The 20,812-nt window shown below is 43.1% G+C and overlaps 1 protein-coding gene across 3 annotated transcripts in view; it reads left to right on the forward strand.

Annotated features, from left to right (window-relative positions):
- Positions 1 to 235: 235 nt before the first annotated feature.
- Positions 236 to 20,812, forward strand: part of atpsckmt (fATP synthase c subunit lysine N-methyltransferase) — a 28,868-nt gene continuing 8,291 nt past the window's right edge. For 2 of the 3 annotated variants that reach the window (XM_060931964.1, XM_060931974.1), the window contains exons 1-2: positions 236 to 775; positions 16,103 to 16,240. In XM_060931964.1, coding sequence (XP_060787947.1) covers positions 491 to 775; positions 16,103 to 16,240 — 423 coding nt within the window. In that variant the 5' untranslated portion in view covers positions 236 to 490. The remainder of the gene's footprint in view (positions 776 to 16,102; positions 16,241 to 20,812) is intronic. The other variant, XM_060931983.1, reaches the window with a different exon arrangement.

The raw sequence follows: 20,812 nt of genomic DNA on the forward strand, positions 1-20,812 counted from the left end.
GGGATTTGGTGCCACTATGTGGCTGATAAGAGTAAGTCTTTATTAATTTACAATAAATCCAAATAAGCATAAACAAACATTTTTTGCCTCAAAATGGCTGTAACACAACACGTTCTCTAACGAGAAGAATTATAATCCATCTTTTTTTTTTTTTTTCTGTTTCTTGGTTGTTGAGAACAAGATGCTTATCAATGCGGAACTAATTATAAGATTCGCTGTTGCAGACCGGAAGACATTCAATCGCGCACTGTTTAGGTGTAAAGTTTCCGCTTCGTTGCTACTGATTCGTCATATAGCTTTATATAAACCGTAACTCGAATTCATATTATATATCTTGACAAAAGAGGTGTTTAGCTGAACCCAAATGACTTTGTGCTGCCTATGTAGGTGCACTAAGTCCATCAGGTAGGAAATAACAGCACGTGAGTGCACTCTCAGGCCGGCAGCCATTTGGAAGTGAACCCTGACTCCAGCAGAGGTCACCTGTGTAATGTGTGATTCAGGAGCAGAGGGGTTAAAGGGGGCAGCTGAGGGAGAAACCAGCACCACCAGCACCAGCAGTGTGAAACAGCGTGTTGGGTTCATCGCCACTTGTGCACTTGGAGGTTCTCTGCTGGCTTTATACTCTGTAGCTGGACCTTTTGTTGCTCCAGCACTGAGGAAGATTTGTCTCCCTTTTGTCCCTGCGACAAACACTCAGGTCAAAAACATCCTCAGAGCTTTGCAGTCACGATCTGGGACTCTTGCGGACATTGGAAGTGGCGATGGACGGATAGTGAGTTAGTTCCAAGTTCCTTAAAAGTTTTCTTTCTAAAAAATAAGTAGTACTAGAGCGGCAGCTACAATTATCGACACCTTTTCAGATTTACCAATCAAAAACCAATTTTACAAAGGTGAGTTTCTGCCTGATCCATCCTGATGCCCTATGTTTGGTCAGAGTCTCATCGCGGCGCATCGCAGCATGTAGGTTGGCACGGTGGTGTAGTGCAGGGGTTCCCAAACTTTTCCATGCCAAGGCCCCCCAAACAGCATTAGCTTCTGGCTGGGGGACCGCCTTTGCAAACCCACAGACAATGCCGCAAAATATGTAAAGAAACATCAACTTTTAGAATGTCTTCTCTTACTTTTATTCAATAGTCAATAATTGTTCCATTTGTTTAGCATAAGAATATTATTAACTAACATGTTTTCAACAGGGGCGGCACGGTGGTGTAGTGGTTAGCGCTGTCGCCTCACAGCAAGAAGGTTCTGGGTTCGAGCCCCATGGCCGACAAGGGCCTTTCTGTGCAGAGTTTGCATGTTCTCACCGTGTCTGCGTGGGTTTCCTCCGGGTGCTCCGGTTTCCCCCACAGTCCAAAGACATGCAGGTTAGGTTAACTGGTGACTCTAAATTGACCGTAGGTGTGAATGGTTGTCTGTGTCTATGTGTCAGCCCTGTGATGACCTGACGACTTGTCCAGGGTGTACCCCGCCTTTCGCCCGTAGCCAGCTGGGATAGGCTCCAGCTTGCCTGCGACCCTGTAGAACAGGATAAAGCAGCTAGAGATAATGAGATGAGACATTGATCTTGCTCCTGAATTTACCCGTGATGTGCACTTTAAGTCATTCAAATTCTGTAAAGCTGCTTTCAGACAATGTTTATTGTTAAAAGCGCTATACAAATAAACTTGACTTTCAGTTACAACAGTTATTATTGGTTAATCAACCGGAAGACCCGCCTCCTTAAATTTTGATAAAGGAGTCCACAAGAAGTCCATCCATTATCTGTAGCCATTTAATAATCCTCTTCGCGGATGGATGCGCATAAGGCCGCCACTAGAGCTCGCCACCGTGGTCTGTCAGAAGCACACTTCTCTAGGTAACCCCAGGTCCATCCCTGCTCCTTCATCTGCTTTTCCACAGTCCTCCTCCAGGTCTCTTTTGGTCTGCCCCTGTTTCGCTGGCCGTCTGGAGTCCATCTGAGGGCTTCTCTCCGTAGTGACGTTGGTGACGTGCGCAACACGTGTCCAATCCCGTCTCCATTGGCGCAGTTGAACTTCTTATGTGATGGATTTTGTTAAAGTTTTTCGGTGCAGTTCAGCGTTGGAAATACTGTTTGGCCAAAAGATTTTCAGAATTCTTCTGAGGCAGCGGTTCTGGAAGACTTCCAATTTTGTGGCTGATGATCTTGGTCGTTTTCCATGACTCTGAGCCATACAGGAGAGTGCTTAGGATGTTGCTTTTGTTGTCAAATTCTGTAAAACTGCTTTGCGACAATGTTTATTGTTAAAAGCGCTATACAAATAAACTTGACTTGACTTTTGAAGAGCCTGATCTTGGTGGTGGTGCTGATGTTCTTCGCTCTCCAAGTGCTTCTCAGTTCTGCAAAGGCCTGGCTGGCTTTGGAAATTCTTTCTCTGATCTCCTCCACTGCATTGCCATTCCTGCTCATTTTGGAACCCAAATAAGTGAAGTGTTCTGCATCATCTACAGTATTTCTTCCCCATTGACGATAATGGCTGCTTCCGTCCTGCTGTTCATTCTGAGGTGCTTGGTCGTCTTGGCGTTGATCTTCAGCCCAATCTGCTTTGCTGTACTTGCCATGGTGGTGATCTCGGCCTGCATGTCTTGATGTCGGTGTGAGAGCAGCGCTACGTCGTCCGCAAAATCCAGATCTTCTAGGCATGAGGTGAGTTCCCAGCGTATTCCTCTTCTTCCCTCTGCAACTGTCTTCTTCATGATCCAGTCCATTCCTAGGATAAACAGAAACGGAGAGAGAATGCAATCTTGCTTCACGCCGCTGTTTACGTCAAATACCTCTGTCAGTTCTGTGTTGCAAATTACTTTTGATACAAAGTCTTGGTACAGTATCTTCACAATGTTCAGCACCTTCTCTGGGATGCTGTACTGGCGAAGAATCCTCCACAAGGAGTCATAATAATAAACCTTTATTGAAGTGGCAGCATATTTAAAAAATAATAAAACAAATAATATAATAAAACCACACAAAATGTCTCAAGACTATACTATAAATCATGATTGGAAGAAAGTTTGAGCCTGGAGTGGAATCGACTCGAATGATTCTTAATCAGAATCTGAGTCGACTCCAGAGTCCATCCATCCATTATCCATAACCACTTATCCTGTTCTACAGGGTCGCAGGCAAGCTGGAGCCTATCCCAGCTGGCTACGGGTGAAAGGCGGGGTACACCCTGGACAAGTCGCCAGGTCATCACAGGGCTGATACATAGACACAGACAACCATTCACACTCACATTCACACCTACGGTCAATTTAGAGTCACCAGTTAACCTAACCTGCATGTCTTTGGACTGTGGGGGAAACCGGAGCACCCGGAGGAAACCCACGTGGACACGGGGAGAACATGCAAACTCCACACAGAAAGGCCCTCGCCGGCTGCTGGGCTCGAACCCGGACCTTCTTGCTGTGAGGCGACAGCGCTAACCACTACACCACCGTGCCGCCTTTTGACAAGAAGTCAAAACCACTAATTGATTCCACGTGGCATATTCAAAATAGGAGCGATGCATTTCTGAAGCCTGGATACTGAAACCGGGTGGTGGTGTGAAGGGGAAAAAAATTGGTTCAACATTAATAAACTGAAAGCTGTTTCAGCTTGAAGTGCTTTTATGGAAAAGCTCTGTTCACATTTGGCCAGAACCCAGGATTTTGTGTGTTACGTGTGGCTCGTGAAGGCAGGACACAAGTGTGAACACTCAATAAGATTTATTTGCTTGAACCCAAGAATAACCTACAAAGTCCGAAATGGGAGTAAAAACAGAAGGAGACAGCATAAAACGAAGACGATCCATTATCCCAATCAGAAAACTAGAAAACAGGGCACGAGAGAAACAAGGCTTTGACTAACCAACATGAATGCACAATTAAGCCTTTCAAAGGTACTATGGAATGACAGAGTATAAACAGGGCTCGACGTTAACGTTTTAATCCAGTCGGACAAGCAGCAAGATTTTTTACTTGTCCTGACCATAACCTTTTTATTACTAGAGCGGTGGCTACAATTATCGACAGTCCATAATTATTGACACCTTTTCAGCTTTACCAATAAAAAACAACTTTACAAAGGTGAGTTTCAGTTACAGCAGTTATTATTGGTTAATTAATCAACCGGAAGACCCGCCCTCATCCTTTGAGCTTGTCATTACCCGAGATGGAATTTTTTTTTTTTTTTAGCACGATCAGCAATTTGAGAAAAACCTAGACGTTATTCTCGCAGGTAAGCATGGTGGAAAGATCATGGACATGTTTTTACTGATCAAATTCACTGATATTTCATGATCTCTTTGTAGAAACCTGCTTTGTTTCTTAGTCTTTCATTTGACAGTCGCCATTTTGTATCTAAATGCGCGTTTGAGAAGTCACGTTAGGTGTCGATAACGGTGATCACTTTCACCGGTGTCGGTTCAAGGAATGACATGCGACCTTTTGACCTGGATGTTCATGTGGTTATAATATCAATTGCCTGTTGACATTTATTGGTAAACAACAAAACTAGAAATTAATGCAAACAACAACAAATTATTACTGAAATGTGATCTATGAAAATACTTACAGTGGTGCTTGAAAGTTTGTGAACCCTTTAGAATTTTCTATATTTCTGCCTAAATATGAGCTAAAACATCAGATTTTCACACAAGTCCTAAAAGTAGATAAAGAGAACCCAGTTAAACAAATGAGACAAAAATATTATACTTGGTCATTTATTTATTGAGGAAAATGATCCAATATTACATATCTGTGAGTGGCAAAAGTATGTGACCCTTTGCTTTCAGTATCTGGTGTGACCCCCTTGTGCAGCAATAACTGCAACTAAAAGTTTAAAGTAACTGTTGATCAGTCCTGCACACCGGCTTGGAGGAATTTTAGCCCATTCCTCCGTACAGAACAGCTTCAACTCTGGGATGTTGGTGGGTTTCCTCACATGAACTGCTCGCTTCAGGTCCTTCCACAACATTTCCATTGGATTAAGGTCAGGACTTTGACTTGGCCATTCCAAAACATTCACTTTATTCTTCTTTAACCATTCTTTGGTAGAACGACTTGTGTGCTTCGGGTCGTTGTCTTGCTGCATGACCCACCTTCTCTTGAGATTCAGTTCATGGACAGACGTCCTGACATTTTCCTTTAGAATTCACTGGTATAATTCAGAATTCATTGTTCCATCAATGATGGCAAGCCATCCTGGCCCAGATGCAGCAAAACGGGCCCAAACCATGATACTACCACCACCATGTTTCACAGATGGGATAAGGTTCTTATGCTGGAATGCAGTGTTTTCCTTTCTGCAAACATAACGCTTCTCATTTAAACCAAAAAGTTCTATTTTGGTCTCATCCGTCCACAAAACATTTTTCAATAGCCTTCTGGCTTGTCCACGTGATCTTTAGCAAACTGCAGACAAGCAGCAATGTTCTTTTTGGAGAGCAGTGGCTTTCTCCTTGCAACTCTGCTATGCACACCACTGTTGTTCAGTGTTCTCCTGATGGTGGACTCATGAACATTAACATTAGCCAATGTGAGAGAGGCCTTCAGTCGCTTAGAAGTTACCCTGGGGTCCTTTGTGACCTCGCCGACTATTACACGCCTTGCTCTTGGAGTGATCTTTGTTGGTCGACCACTCCTGGGGAGGGTAACAATGGTCTTGAATTTTCTCCATTTGTACACAATCTGTCTGACTGTGGATTGGTGGAGTCCAAACTCTTTAGAGATGGTTTTGTAACCTTTTCCAGCCTGATGAGCATCAACAATGCTTTTTCTGAGGTCCTCAGAAATCTCCTTTGTTCGTGCCATGATACACTTCCACAAACATGTGTTGTGAAGATCAGACTTTGATAGATCCCTGTTCTTTAAATAAAACAGGGCGCCCACTCACACCTGATTGTCATCCCATTGACTGAAAACACCTGACTCTAATTTCACCTTCAAATTAACTGCTAATCCTAGAGGTTCACATACTTTTGCCACTCACAGATATGTAATATTGGATCATTTTCCTCAATAAATAAATGACCAAGTATAATATTTTTGTCTCATTTGTTTAACTGGGTTCTCTTTATCTACTTTTAGGACTTGTGTGAAAATCTGATGATGCTTTAGGTCATATTTGTGCAAAAATATAGAAAATTCTAAAGGGTTCGCAAACTTTCAAGCACCACTGTAGAAAGTGGAACACAAAGATTTTCTGTCACAGGTTAAACATCAGTTCAATTGTTTACAAATATTAGAATTACTTCCTCATTTACGTCAGCACCGACATCCATATATTTATATAAAAGATATTTTGTACTAAATATAAGTCTATGTAAAACAAATTTTAAATAAAAACTGTTTTGTTAACTTAATACCACATCAATTCTTCTTATTTTTTTTTTAATAAATAATCATCTAGATAACTGTGGACAAAGGTGTCAATACTTGTGGAACGGTGTCACATGATCTGATCCACTAAGTAACTGGGAATCAACTCGTTTTTTTTTTTTTTTCCTCCAGTGGAAGTTTGAGTAATTATTCATGCACAATTTACGTACTGAAAGTCTTTTCTACTTTTGCAACAGCCAAAAGATTGTTAAGGTGTCGATAATTGTAGCCGCCGCTGTACTTCATTTTAATCATGAGGTTCCATGACTTTGTCCACACAGGGCATCTGAATACACGAAGTAACTTTTGACCGTTTTCATGAAATTTTGAGCATATTATTTAATTTTAGTAGACCTATTGTGTTCCTTGTCAAAAATGACCAGTCATGAGAAATGGGATGGTGAGACTACAATCAATAAGTGTGTAAAATTGAGCAGACATGCCCATTCATTAGATGGACACAGTTCTTCTCTCACTCTCACACACACCTCACTCCCCTTCTTGTCTCTCATGGTACTACCACAGGATCGTTTTCTCCAGTAGAATCAGAATTGTACTTGTTGGCACTCATGAACAAAGTCACAGCAATGTTTCAGTAGTACGCACAACTTTTCTCGCAGCTCTGGGATATAAAGCTTTGCTTCAGGCCTTGCTGACCGTTCATTCTGTGGCAGCACAATGACCAAACGATATAATAAACACGAGGCTGTTCAACTTATCTTCTTGATCCTGACTTTGGTGCGGAGGAAAGAGGCCAAGAAGATGCAGAAGTTGAAGATAAAACAAAATGTGATTCAGACTCTGAGCCAGCCGATGAGCATCAATCCAGTGATGAGGAAGAGGGCTCGACTGAGGTGGTTGTTGTTACCTTCCTTTTGAAGAATGAGAATATATCCTGGTCTTCATCTCCATCTGAGCAGAGCAGAGGTTGGCTGAAAACGTCATCAGGATGACCTCAGGGCCAACAAGATATGCCATATCTCACATGATGACACACAATCCTGCTTTGAACTCTTCTTGACCATCAATTCCAGGCTTGTAGTACTCGAGTCCGACTCGTGCCCTAATTTTAAGGACTCGTGACTTGACTTGGACTTGAGCACTGATGACTCGGACTCGTGCATTAGCTGCATTCGGATTTGTAAATTGGAGACGAGGACTTGGATTTTTTTTCTTTATTTTTTGTAACATTGCCATAATAATTTGGCATAAGATTTTTATATATACATCTACGTTAACTTTTACACTAATTTCATGCAAGAGAATACACATTCACCTGTTGATACGTCGTGTTCAGGAACAAACTAACGTTAATGGCACTAAAATGCCTGGAGAGAAGCCGCTAGGATCGTCCGCTTTGCTTATACAGACTTCTCGTGCAGTGGGGAAAAAATGCACTGCTAGGTGTTCCATACGTAGGAGAACTATCGAGGAGACGACGGGGACAACCTCGAACTTCAATCGCCATTTGGTAAGACTCCACCCAGAGGAGTCAGTGACACGCTGTGTTCATTGCTCTGTTGATAGTGGGCGGGGCTTGCTGAGCGATGAACAAGCTTTTTATCTGTAGCTTTTTCACTAAAATGGCGCAGTCGAGCAGTAGGTCAAGTTTACTTGTATAGCGCTTTTAACAATAAGCATTGTCACAAAGCAGCTTTACAAAATTTGAACGACTTAAAACATGAGCTAATTTTGTCCCTAATCTATCCCCAATGAGCAAGCCTGTGGCGATGGTGGCAAGGAAAAACTCCCTCAGACGACATGAGGAAGAAACCTCGAGAGGAACCAGACTCAAAAGGGAACCCATCCTCATTTGGGGAACAACAGGCAACATGACTATAACATTAACAGTCCTAACATAGTCAGCTTCGTTGATGCTATAAACCCCCCACTGACGGAAACCCAAGCGCAAAACTTTTCGACAACCGCAGCCCCAAAGTCAGCAAGTCAGCCGCAGTCCCCAGCCACAAAAGCACCACTGCAAGAGTCCAGAGCGTCCTCCAGGCGCGACCCCCAACTGTCCACATGGGGCCGCCCTCCACAGGAGGGATGTGATGAGACTCCAACCAGACACGGTAACATTCATCCAACACAGTAGCAGAGACGGTTTCACGTAAAGGCAGCAACAGCCACCATCAAATGGTGCGGGTGGAGTCTTGTTCTCAGACTCAACTCGAAATTTTCTTTAATGACTTGGACTTGAACACTGGGGACTCGAAACTGGACTTGGACTCGAGGTTTAGTGACTCGACTACAACACTGGTCAATTGAAACTATAGTGATAAACATGACCAACTTGGAGGGGAGACGTGTTTATAAAGAAAAATGGAAGGAGGTAAACCAGACAGACATCCAGCATATGTGGGTCTCTTGATTTTGCTTAGTGTGTACAGGTCTAGAAATGAATCTACCACCAATTTATGGGATGCAGAGTCTGGTTGGGCATTTTTTTTTTTTTTTTGGTACCACAATGCCACTCCAGACATTTCAGGTGTTGTCACAAGTGATTCACCATCACCACGTACTGTTCAACATGTGTATGAAAATGTACTCGCCCTTCAGATTGTTATCCCCGCTGGCCAAAAGGCCCGAAGGGGGATTATGTCATGGCGAAGTCCGTCCCAGAAAGGGTTCTCACCTTCTGAAATCAACTCCTCTCACAGTTTTTGGAGGAATTTCATGAAACTTGGTAAAAGGCTCCGTTATAGGACAGTAATACGCATATTGCAATTTCGTTTGCAATATATTGTAGCGGGGGATATCGTGCTCTCAGAACGCTCTTGTTACTGTTGTTCTTTGATGTGGTCAAGCATTCATTTGTAATATAGTTTTCATGTGTAATGTGTGTGCCTGTGCCCTTTCTTTACTAATAAAATCATTATGATCATTTTCGACCGTGAACAAAAAAAGATTTAAAAAACTGAAATGGTTTAAAAACCTTTCCGATGGTTCTTGTCCTTCTGAAATGTTGACACACAGTAGTTCTTGAAGAAAAGCACGATTTAAAAAAAAAAATTTTAATCCAACTATTTGTGTTTGAGTCAACATAATCCATACATTATGCTTTTTTCAAACTCGTAAATAGCAAATAGATGTTGAAACCTAGCCCTGTGATGACCTGGCGACTTGTCCAGGGTGTACCCCGCCTCTCGCCCATAGTCAGCTGGGATAGGCTCCAGCTTGCCTGCGACCCTGTAGAACAGGATAAAGCGGCTAGAGATGATGAGATGAGATGTTGAAACCTTGTAATTTTCACTGTAACTTAAGTTGATAAAAAAGATCCATCACAACATGGGGCGGTCACTTTTGACCGGGAACACTAAACCAATAAACATGAAATAAACACAGCAGGAGGGATCAGTGATCAAGCTTTGGGGCTGTTTGGTTCAAATAACTCTAGAGTCAACTCGCGGCATGGTGATATAGTGGTTAGCACTGTCACCTCACAGCAAGAAGGTCCTGGGTTCAAGCCCAGTGGCTGGCGAGGGCCTTTCTGTGTGTTGTGTCTGTGTGGGTTTCCTCCAGGTGCTCCAGTTTCCCCAACAGTCTAAAGACATGCAGGTTAGGCTAATTGGTGGCTCTAAATTGACCGTAGGTGTGAATGGTTGTTTGTCTCTATGTGATCGCCCTGGGATGACCTGGCGACTTGTCCAGGGTGTACCCCGCCTCTCGCCCATAGTCAGCTGGGATAGGCTTCCTGTAGAACAGGATGATGGATGGATGGACTCTGGAGTCAACTCAGATTCTGACTGAGAATCATTTGAGTCGATTTTAAGACTCGATTCCACTCCAGGCTCAAATTTTCTTCCAATCGTGATTTATAGTATAGTCTTGACATTTTGTGTTTTTTATTACAACCCCGATTCCAAAAAAGTTGGGACAAAGTACAAATTGTAAATAAAAACGGAATGCAGTGATGTGGACGTGTCAAAATTCCATATTTTATTCAGAATAGAACATAGATGACATATCAAATGTTTAAACTGAGAAAATGTATCATTTAAAGAGAAAAATTAGGTGATTTTACATTTCATGACGACACCACATCTCAAAAAAGTTGGGACAAGGCCATGTTTCCCACTGTGAGACATCCCCTTTTCTCTTTACAACAGTCTGTAAACGTCTGGGGACTGAGGAGACAAGTTGCTCAAGTTTAGGGATAGGAATGTTAACCCATTCTTGTCTAATGTAGAATTCTAGTTGCTCAACTGTCTTAGGTCTTTTTTGTCGTATCTTCCGTTTTGTGATGCGCCAAATGTTTTCTATGGGTGAAAGATCTGGACTGCAGGCTGGCCAGTTCAGTACCCGGACCCTTCTTCTACGCAGCCATGATGCTGTAATTGATGCAGTATGTGGTTTGGCATTGTCATGTTGGAAAATGCAAGGTCTTCCCCGAAAGAGACGTCGTCTGGATGGGAGCATATGTTGCTCTAGAACCTGGATATACCTTTCAGCATTGATGGTGTCTTTCCAGATGTGTAAGCTGCCCATGCCACACGCACTAATGCAACCCCATACCATCAGAGATGCAGGCTTCTGAACTGAGCGCTGATAACAACTCGGGTCGTCCTTCTCCTCTTTAGTCCGAATGACACAGCGTCCCTGATTTCCATAAAGAACATAACATTTTGAGTCGTCTGACCACAGAACAGTTTTCCACTTTGCCACAGTCCATTTTAAATGAGCCTTGGCCCAGAGAAGACGTCTGCGCTTCTGGATCATGTTTAGATACGGCTTCTTTGAACTATAGAGTTTTAGCTGGCAACGGCGGATGGCACGGTGAATTGTGTTCACAGATAATGTTCTCTGGAAATATTCCTGAGCCCATTTTGTGATTTCCAGTACAGAAGCGTGCCTGTATGTGATGCAGTGCCGTCTAAGGGCCCGAAGATCACGGGCACCCAGTATGGTTTTCCGGCCTTGACCCTTACGCACAGAGATTCTTCCAGTTTCTCTGAATCTTTTGATGATATTATGCACTGTAGATGATGATGATATGCTCAAACTCTTTGCAATTTTACACTGTTGAACTCCTTTCTGATATTGCTCCACTATTTGTCGGTGCAGAATTAGGGGGATTGGTGATCATCTTCCCATCTTTACTTCTGAGAGCCGCTGCCACTCCAAGATGCTCTTTTTATACCCAGTCATGTTAATGACCTATTGCCAATTGACCTAATGAGTTGCAGTTTGGTCCTCCAGCTGTTCCTTTTTTGTACCTTTAACTTTTCCAGCCTCTTATTGCCCCTGTCCCAACTTTTTTGAGATGTGTTGCTGTCATGAAATTTCAAATGAGGCAATATTTGGCATGAAATTTCAAAATGTCTCACTTTCGACATTTGATATGTTGTCTATGTTCTATTGTGAATACAATATCAGTTTTTGAGGTTTGTAAATTATTGCATTCCGTTTTTATTTACAATTTGTACTTTGTCCCAACTTTTTTGGAATCGGGGTTGTATTATTTTTTATTATTATTCAATTTAAATAAAGGTTTATTTCAGCACCATGATGGAGGTGAGTCCCAGTCCTGTGATCAACTCTTCCACTTTATTGAATCCCTGCCACCATAGTGACCGTAGTATACACTCTGTTAAGAACTTTCAACTGCGTTTTATATGGACAATGGAAAATATTAAAAATTCCCTCTATTATTCCCATCAAATCTGTTTCTGACTGAGAATTATTTGAGTCGATTCCATAAAGTAACAGACAGGACAGCAACAAACAGTGCAATATGAATTGGGTACATTACACAATCATGAGTAATAGTATAGTCCTGAGACATTGTGTGAAATTTTTTTTTTTGACATTTTAACATTTTGCTGTTTTTGGGAATGACTCCCAGACACATCATACTATGATATTATGTTACAGGCATTTAGCAGATGCTCTTATTCAGAGTGACGTACAACACTCAGAGCAACTTGGGGAGGAGTTGGGGGTTAGGTGCCTTGCTCAAGGGTACTTTAGCTATTCCTGCTGGTCCAGGGAATCAAACCGGTCACCTTTTGGTCCCAAAGCTGCTTCTCTAAACATTAGGCCATAGCTTCTTCAATATGCAGTGGCTATGAACGAATGAAAATATCCTGTGTAGAGAGGGACACAAAACTAATTTTTGGGTGTAAAACAATCAAGAACAGACGTTCCTGCAGAACAGTGACCCTCATCAACTCGGCTGGACGCGTGACACTGTCACCTCAAACGCCTCACCAATATTCTTCACAACTGTATCATTTTGTAGACTCAAACATCTTCGAATATACCAAGATAGAGCAACATAATTCATCTCTATGGGAGCAAAAGTGGCCATGTCTCCTTATGTCACTCCCAAACTGACCTTTTTATTGAGTTGAATGGAGCGCTGGGTCATTCTGCCACTTCCAAAAATCAAACAAGGATGTGGTTGTACGTTTGTGGCTCAAGCTCTGCCTCAATCGTCTCTGGTATAATGATGCGCACGCAGCCGCACCATTGCACAGAGACAATATCACATTGTCTGTCTGAAATTTTGTGTTCTCATTCATTATAAGTAACCGCTTTATCCTGGTCAGGAATGTGGTGGAACCAGAGCCTTTCCCAGTGATTGTGTGTGTGTGAGAGAGAGGAATAAACCATCACAGGGCATCACACACACTCCTTAACCATTCACACCAAAGGGCAATTTGGCATTGCAAACCCACATACAGGATCAAACCACTGCTGACGTCAAGAACAGGGACACAAACTCCACACAGACAATCACGTGAGCTCCGGATCCTGGAGCTGTGAGGTGGCCACCCATAATGTCTCACTGTTTAAAAATCTTAAAAGTTCAATATTTAAATAATATTGGCTGGCTTTGAGAGGTATATCAGATGTATTCCATTCAGCTGGCGTGATGCTGAAGTTGAATACGAGTCGCTGAATGGAATATATCTGATTATATCATGAAAAAAGCCAGCCAATATTATTATTATTATTATTATTATTATTATTATACCTGTCCTGTGATGACCTGGCGACTTGTCCAGGGTGTACCCCGCCTTTCGCCCGTAGTCAGCTGGGATAGGCTCCAGCTTGCCTGCGACCCTGTAGAACAGGATAAAGCGGCTACAGATAATGAGATGAGATTATTATACATATTCGATGGAACAATTATAGACTTTACAGAAAGTTAAGAACAGGGTGACTTACCAATATTGAATACTGATTCTGATCGAATGTAATTCAATGTTCTGTCAATCCAATGTACAAAGTCAAAGTTCTAACGATAAGAACGGTACAAAACTCCAAAAAGTCTGACCAACAACCCAACTTGTATACAAGCGATATACAGGTTGACGGTTCAAGTTCAAAGTTACTTTTGGTCGTAGTTAATTGTTACATTGCCGTTGTTCAAAACAAAAGGGCTTTGCTGAGCGAAGTGCACGAGTGAAGTCCTCTTGTAAAAGTCTCCGTCACTTTTTCTCACCTCCAAGTAGAACTTGGACAACATTTCCGCTATTGCTCTCTTTTCCAGTTTTTCGATGTCCGTTGGTCTGTTTTTCTCTTGTAAATGTGTGAAGAATATCCAGGGAAGTTTTTGTAGCCTTTCGGGTGTTCAGCGCGTCTTTCACTTTCAAAATTCTCTCTAAATCTTCGGCTTTTAATGAAGCAAACCTCGCGCCCATGTTTATATGCAAACTGTCAGTCACTCACTAGCGTGGAAGTTTTACATCCCCGATGTGTCTCTCTTCCAGTTTTTTGATGTCCGTTGGTCTGTTTTTCTCTTGTAAATGTGTGAAGAATATCCAAGGAAGTTTTGGTAGCCTTTCGGGTGTTCAGCGCATCTTTAGTTTCAGTTTATTTATTTAGTGCTTAAACCTAGCACTGGATTAGCCTCGTCTTCTCTCTTTCCCGGCTGACAAAGAAATGATTGTGCGCATGCACAGCAGAAAAGTTTTGTCATTGGATCTTTGCATGTGTGACGCTGTGTTGAAGAAGAAGAAACCTTTATTCGTCACATGCACACTTCAAGCACAGTGAAATTCATCCTCTGCATTTAACCCATCTGAAGCAGTGAACACACGCGTGCACACTCAGAGCAGTGGGCAGCCACACCAGAGCGCCCGGGGAGCAGTCAGGGATTCGGTACCTTGCTCAAGGGCACCTCAGCCCAAGGCCGCCCCACGTCAACCTAACTGCATGTCTTTGGATTGTGGGGGAAACCGGAGCACCCGGAGGAAACCCACGCAGACACGGGGAGAACATGCAAACTCCACACAGAAAGGCCCTCGCCGGCCACGGGGCTCGAACCCAGACCTTCTTGCTGTGAGGCGACCGTGCTAACCGCTACACCACAACGTGCAATATTATAACAATATTGCATGCTATCATTAAAACCACTAGAAGGGTATAAAATACTCGTATGTTATTTATCAGCTGGGAGGTCCGTGTGGTGAAATACTGTGACTGAGGTCTTGAAAGTACTGAGCGAGGCCCTCTGGGCCGAGGTCAGTATTTAAGGCCGAGGTCACGGTATTTCACCATACGGACCGACCTTAAGCTGGTAAATAATATATATATTTTTTCTTTACCAAATTCTAACAGAAAACGAGAGCGCCCGAAAGGGGAAAACCGAGCCGAGGCGAGCCACCATTTTGAATCCTCATTCACGGCTGTAATGCAAATTGCTTCCTCCTCGGTATACAAGTGCACTTCCATGGCAGGAAAAAACCTACATTTTGCCGCCTATGTAGTCCCCTATTTATACAAAATTGAGTCATTCAGGATTCAGCCATGTTTTTGCTCGGCGTTAGCAACAGTTAGAGGTTTTTAGCTTTCTCCTGAAATGTTTTCTTTTATTTCTTCTTCCTCAGGGTAGTAAAACTCGCTTTCACTGTGAAGACTATCACTATCCATGCTGTAAAATTAATGCTATTCTGCTGAGAAATGCGAAAATAAATGTTGAAAAAATTGCTACTGTTTGTTATTGTTGTGAACGAGCGAGTCGGCAGAGGTCCGTATCGTAGGATAGGGACCCGCTCGCCAGCCAATCAGAGCGCAGGATTTGATGGAAACCGGACCGCAAAAAAATAAAGATTTTTATTCCATCGAAAAAGTGGCCTGTATGCATGATAATCATTTATACCTCTGTTCTTTTATATATCCCCCCCGGCATGTTTTATTGCTTTGTATTCCATTCTCTTGCGCTTTTTTTTTTTTTTTTTCTTTTCAGTTTTCTGATTATGTTCCATCTGTAATCACCAAGGCTGGTTCCTCGTATGTGTAACGTATCTGGCCAGTAACCAGGGTCTGCTTCTGAAAGAGTATGGGCTGTTGTGTTCCTCAAATAGCAAATGAAAAGGTGTAATCTTCATCAGTGTTTGTCAAGACGATTCAGCACATAAGGATGACATCGCGATATATGTGAAACATTTTAAGAAAAATTCTATATTATACAGTATATAAAATACTGTATAGTTTGCAATTTCAGATGCACGTTTAGCGGATATAGGAAGTGACCGAGGATGGATAGAAAGTCATGAACCAACCCTCATGTCTTGAGGACTGTAACACCACCGTGTAATCCACAACAGCAGGGGTTTTTTTTGTTGTTGTTTTTTTGTTTTTTTCTTCTCGGCAACCTCTAAGAACACATTTAATTGCTGAAGCTACCACTTAGTGTGTCAATAATGGTGCTTTTTGAAGCTCTTTTGAAGACTGTTCATCCTCTAACTTGCTGCCTTTCTGCCTGCCGCAGGTTATAGCTGCAGCGAGAGAGGGTTTCAGGTCCACCGGCTTTGAGCTGAATCCATGGTTGGTGTGGTACTCCCGTTACAAAGCATGGAGACAAGGGGTTCATCACCGCACCTCTTTTTATATCTCTGACCTGTGGAAGGTAAAGCAAAGGATGAGACCAGGCACACTTCTGTCTCATTGTGGTTCTTCTTTCTAGGACAAAGTTGAAATGGAGACCGATTTAACCTTTGAACATTCTTAGAAAACATAAGATGTAAATGTTTTGTCACCAACAATTTTATTTATTTGGCGCGCTTTGTGCACGATGTTATCCAGTTTCTTGGTAAAGTAGACTTGGCTTACAGTGATGTACAAACAATAGAAGGTTAAAACGCATGAGCTCTGTGTTCAGCGTGTGTAAGACCAAGACATGCTCCTCTTACTGGATGAATAAATATCTAATCACCAAACTCATTTGTGTTTAAACATTTGTCTAATTAAAGGAGAACTGAAAGCAGAATTTTAATCATAAACTCATTTTATTAAATATCGGAATGCATTTCTGACAGCTATTTTGTCGCTGCTATAGCAAGTTCTGAGTGTTTGAAATACGCTCTGTAATATATCAGTCCGTATGTCAAAGCAATGGCCGTAAACGAGATTCGCTGAGACCTGTGTGAGACATCGTAGGCCGGAAGTAAAACGTACAGCGGAAATCAAAGTGACCAACATCTGCCAACGTTCCCTGTGTCCGAGATCACTCACTCGTTCACTACTCCCGATATAAGGAATTACTATATAGAGGACTATATAGTGAGCTCATTGGTAAAATGAAAAAAAAAAAACAACCCGCTTTCGGACACTACTCCGCCGCGCTGGTATTTACGTCATTACTGTCGCACGATTAAAACGTGCCAGATCAGTCAGCTGGTGGGTTTTCAAAATAATAAATACATGCGTGTGTTTTTGTGATAAATCCATATTATACTGAGCGCATTTCCTACATTAATAAATACAAAGTGCTTTGTATCTGCTGCATCTTTCGGTTCTTTTAAATCACGGCTGAATACTTCCTTCTTTGTCACTGCCTTTTATTCAATCAAATTTGAGGCTCTTTTAATTAGATTTCTTTCAGCGTGAACAGCACTGCAAAATGGCGTCCCCACTATATAGTGCCCTATATAGTGAGTAGGGAGCGATTTCGGACGCGTGTGCCCTCTTTCGAATGCTGATGTAATCAGGCCGGAAGTTTTGTTTGTTTTGATAGTAATCAGGAAAGTTTGAAAAAAGTAGGCAGTAATCGTCATTTAAACTAATTTTTGTGCAATACTTCGTTTGGAAAACAGTTTTCAAAATGGCGGCACAGACACCTGGCTGACACTTCACGTTTCGAAGTCTCACACAAGTCTGGTGAAGCTCGCGCGGATAAGTGACGCCTGCCGTGGACCATCTCATCTCATTATCTCTAGCCGCTTTATCCTGTTCTACAGGGTCGCAGGCTAGCTGGAGCCTATCCCAGCTGACTACGGGCGAAAGGCGGGGTACACCCTGGACAAGTCGCCAGGTCATCACAGGGCTGACACATAGACACAGACAACCATTCACACTCACATTCACACCTACGCTCAATTTAGAGTCACCAGTTAACCTAACCTGCATGTCTTTGGACTGTGGGGGAAACCGGAGCACCCGGAGGAAACCCACGCGGACACGGGGAGAACATGCAAACTCCGCACAGAAAGGCCCTCACCGGCCATGGGGCTCGAACCCAGGACCTTCTTGCTGTGAGGCGACAGCGCTAACCACTACACCACCGTGCCGCCTGGCGTGGACCAAAGGAACTAAATTCAACGTGGCTAAAAACCGAATAGGCTGATAAGTCAAGTCAACTTTATTGTCAAATATGCTACACATGCTCGACATACAGCACAGATGAAATTTCAGTCCTCTCTGACCCACGGTGCAAACAGGCAATGCAGTAAATAAAAATAGAATAACTGAAATGATATAAACAGTATAAACACTCTAGATAAGAAATAGGCATAGACTAAACACATATATATTACACATACGTGCATTTTTTTATATATATATATATATATATATATATATATATATATATATATGAGAGAGTAGAAGTTCATTTTGTCTAACTGTTTAAGTATTTTTAAGTTCGTTTCTTAGACAAGGATTTTAAGATCGTTACCTTGTTGACAGTTTCAGCGTGAATCTTCCGCCTTCCTTAGAACTGTCACCAGATGTCAGGTGGTGACGTGCCTTATCAGCTGATGTTACGTTACGGAGGTGTGAACGTCCCGCCCAATTTGACAGGTAGTTCACGCCTCCTGCTGTCCGGTTGCTCCCCCAGGACGGCGCTCCAGGTGCTACAGACACAAACAAAGGAAAAAAAACAAACAAACAAGAAAAAACACTGAAAAAACAAACCGGGGCTTTGTCACACTACCATACATAAAAGGAGTCACAGAACGCATCCAACGATCCATGAGGAAATACCATATCAACACCCTGGTCAAACCATACAAGAACCTCCGACAGCTGCTAGTTCACCCCAAAAATAAAATACAACCGGACAACAAATGCAATGTCATCTATGAAATCCCTTGCCGTTCATGTAACAAAGTCTATATTGGTGAAACGGGCAGATGCTTCCATACACGAAGGAAAGAACACCAAATAGAATGTGAGAAAGAAACAACAAAAAGACACACAAGATCCGAAAAAGAAAAAGCACACCAAGAAAACCTAAAATCAGCCATTTCAGACCACTGCAAACGACAAAATCATATAATGAATTGGGAAGAGGCCAGAGTCATTCGCGCTGAAGAAAATAGATACCAGCATTGGATTTTAGAGGCAGTGGAGATACGCAAGCGGGCACAAAGGACGATAAACCGGGATGAGGGAGCATATGCGCTGTCGCACACCTGGAGCGCCGTCCTGGGGGAGCGACCTGACAGCAGGAGGCATGAACTACCTGTCAAATCGGGCGGGACGTTCACGCCTCCGTAACGTAACATCAGCTGATAAGGCACGTCACCACCTGACATCTGGTGACAGTTCTGAGGAAGGCGGAAGATTCACGCTGAAACTGTCAACAAGGTAACGATCTTAAAATCCTTGTCTAAGAAACGAACTTAAAAATAATATATATAAAATATCTCTCTCTCTCAGGATCGAGTAGGATTGTCCTAATCAAGTTCACTTATGCACCCGCTGATGGCTTACAAGCCCTATTCTGGAGGCGCACATTTTGCCGCATATGGAGCAGGTGTTGAAAGCAGACTGTGGCCGACAAGGGGCACGTTCATCACGCTCCTTGCAGCGCTGGTGCTTTGCTTCCGCCTTGCGACGGCGCTCCCGCTCAAAGAGCGCCACGCCCTCCCTGACCGAGGCTCGCCCAACTATCTCTGTCGCGTGCCAGGTCTTCCCAGGCCGGCAGACTGATGTTACACACTTTGAGATTTGCTTTGAGATTGTCCTTGAAACGCTTTCGTTGTCGCCCTTGTGATCTAGTGCCTGATCTCAGCTCCCCATAGAAAATCTGTTTTGGGAGGCGCGAGTCGTCTAGTCTGACCACATGGCCAGTCCATCTTAGTTGGTTTTTCATTATTAAGGCCTCAATGCTGGTACAGTGTGCTTCATCAAGAATGCTGTTAGTGGTCCATCGATCTTGCCAGGTCACACCCAGGATCTGTCGCAGACAGCGCTGATGATATCTTTCAAGGCAGTTGACGTGTCTCCTATAGGTTGTCCAAGACTCCGAGCTGTATAAAAGAGAGGGTAGCACAACAGCCTTGTAAACAAGGAGTTTAGTGTCTTTCTTTAGCCCCCTCTCTTCGAAAACACACTCACGCAGCCTATCAAAGGCATAGCTTCCGGCTCTTAGATGGTGTATGATTTCAGCGTCGATGTCAGCTTTTGTTGATAGAACACTACCTAGATAGGAGAAGCTCTGAACGTTCTTGAGCGTGGACCCACTGATACTCAGGAAAGAGGGTTTGGACGGCTGACCAGGAGCAGGTTGGTAAAGGACTTCAGTCTTCACATTTACAGAGAGGCCGAGGCTCTCATACGCGTGCGTGAAAGCACCCAGGATGGCTTGGAGTCGACCTTCTGATGTGGCGCAAACGCAATTATCATCTGTGTACTGTAGCTCGATAAGTGAGGTTATAGCAGTCTTAGTTCTTGCCTTCAGCCTTCGAAGATTAAACAGCCCCCCGTCCATTCTATAGACGACCTCTACACCGTTGGGCAGTCTATCTTGTATTAGATGGAAAATGGCGGATATGAAGATGGAGAAAAGAGTAGGTGCGATTACGCAGCCTTGTTTTACGCCAGTTCGTACTTCGAAGGCCTCACCCTCACCTCAGCTGCCGAGCACTCTGGCAGACATGCCATCATGAAGGAGTCTAGGGATAGTGATGAACTTCTCAGGGCAGCCGTATTTAGCCAGAATTCACCACGGAGCTACTCGATTGACGGAGTCAAATGCCTTTGTCAACTCTATAAAGGCCATATAAAATGGTTGACGCTGCTCCCGACATTTCTCTTGCAACTGCCAGGCAGTGAAGATCATGTCTGTTGTTCCTCTGTAAGGACGGAATCCACATTGAGACTCTGGTAGAAAGCCTTCAGCATGCGGGACTAGACGATTGGCGAGAATTCTGGTGATGATCTTTCCAGCAATAGCAAGGAGGGAAATGCCACGATA

This window comes from Neoarius graeffei, chromosome 1 (genome assembly GCF_027579695.1).
Source record: "Neoarius graeffei isolate fNeoGra1 chromosome 1, fNeoGra1.pri, whole genome shotgun sequence".
Taxonomy (NCBI): Eukaryota; Metazoa; Chordata; class Actinopteri; order Siluriformes; family Ariidae; genus Neoarius; species Neoarius graeffei.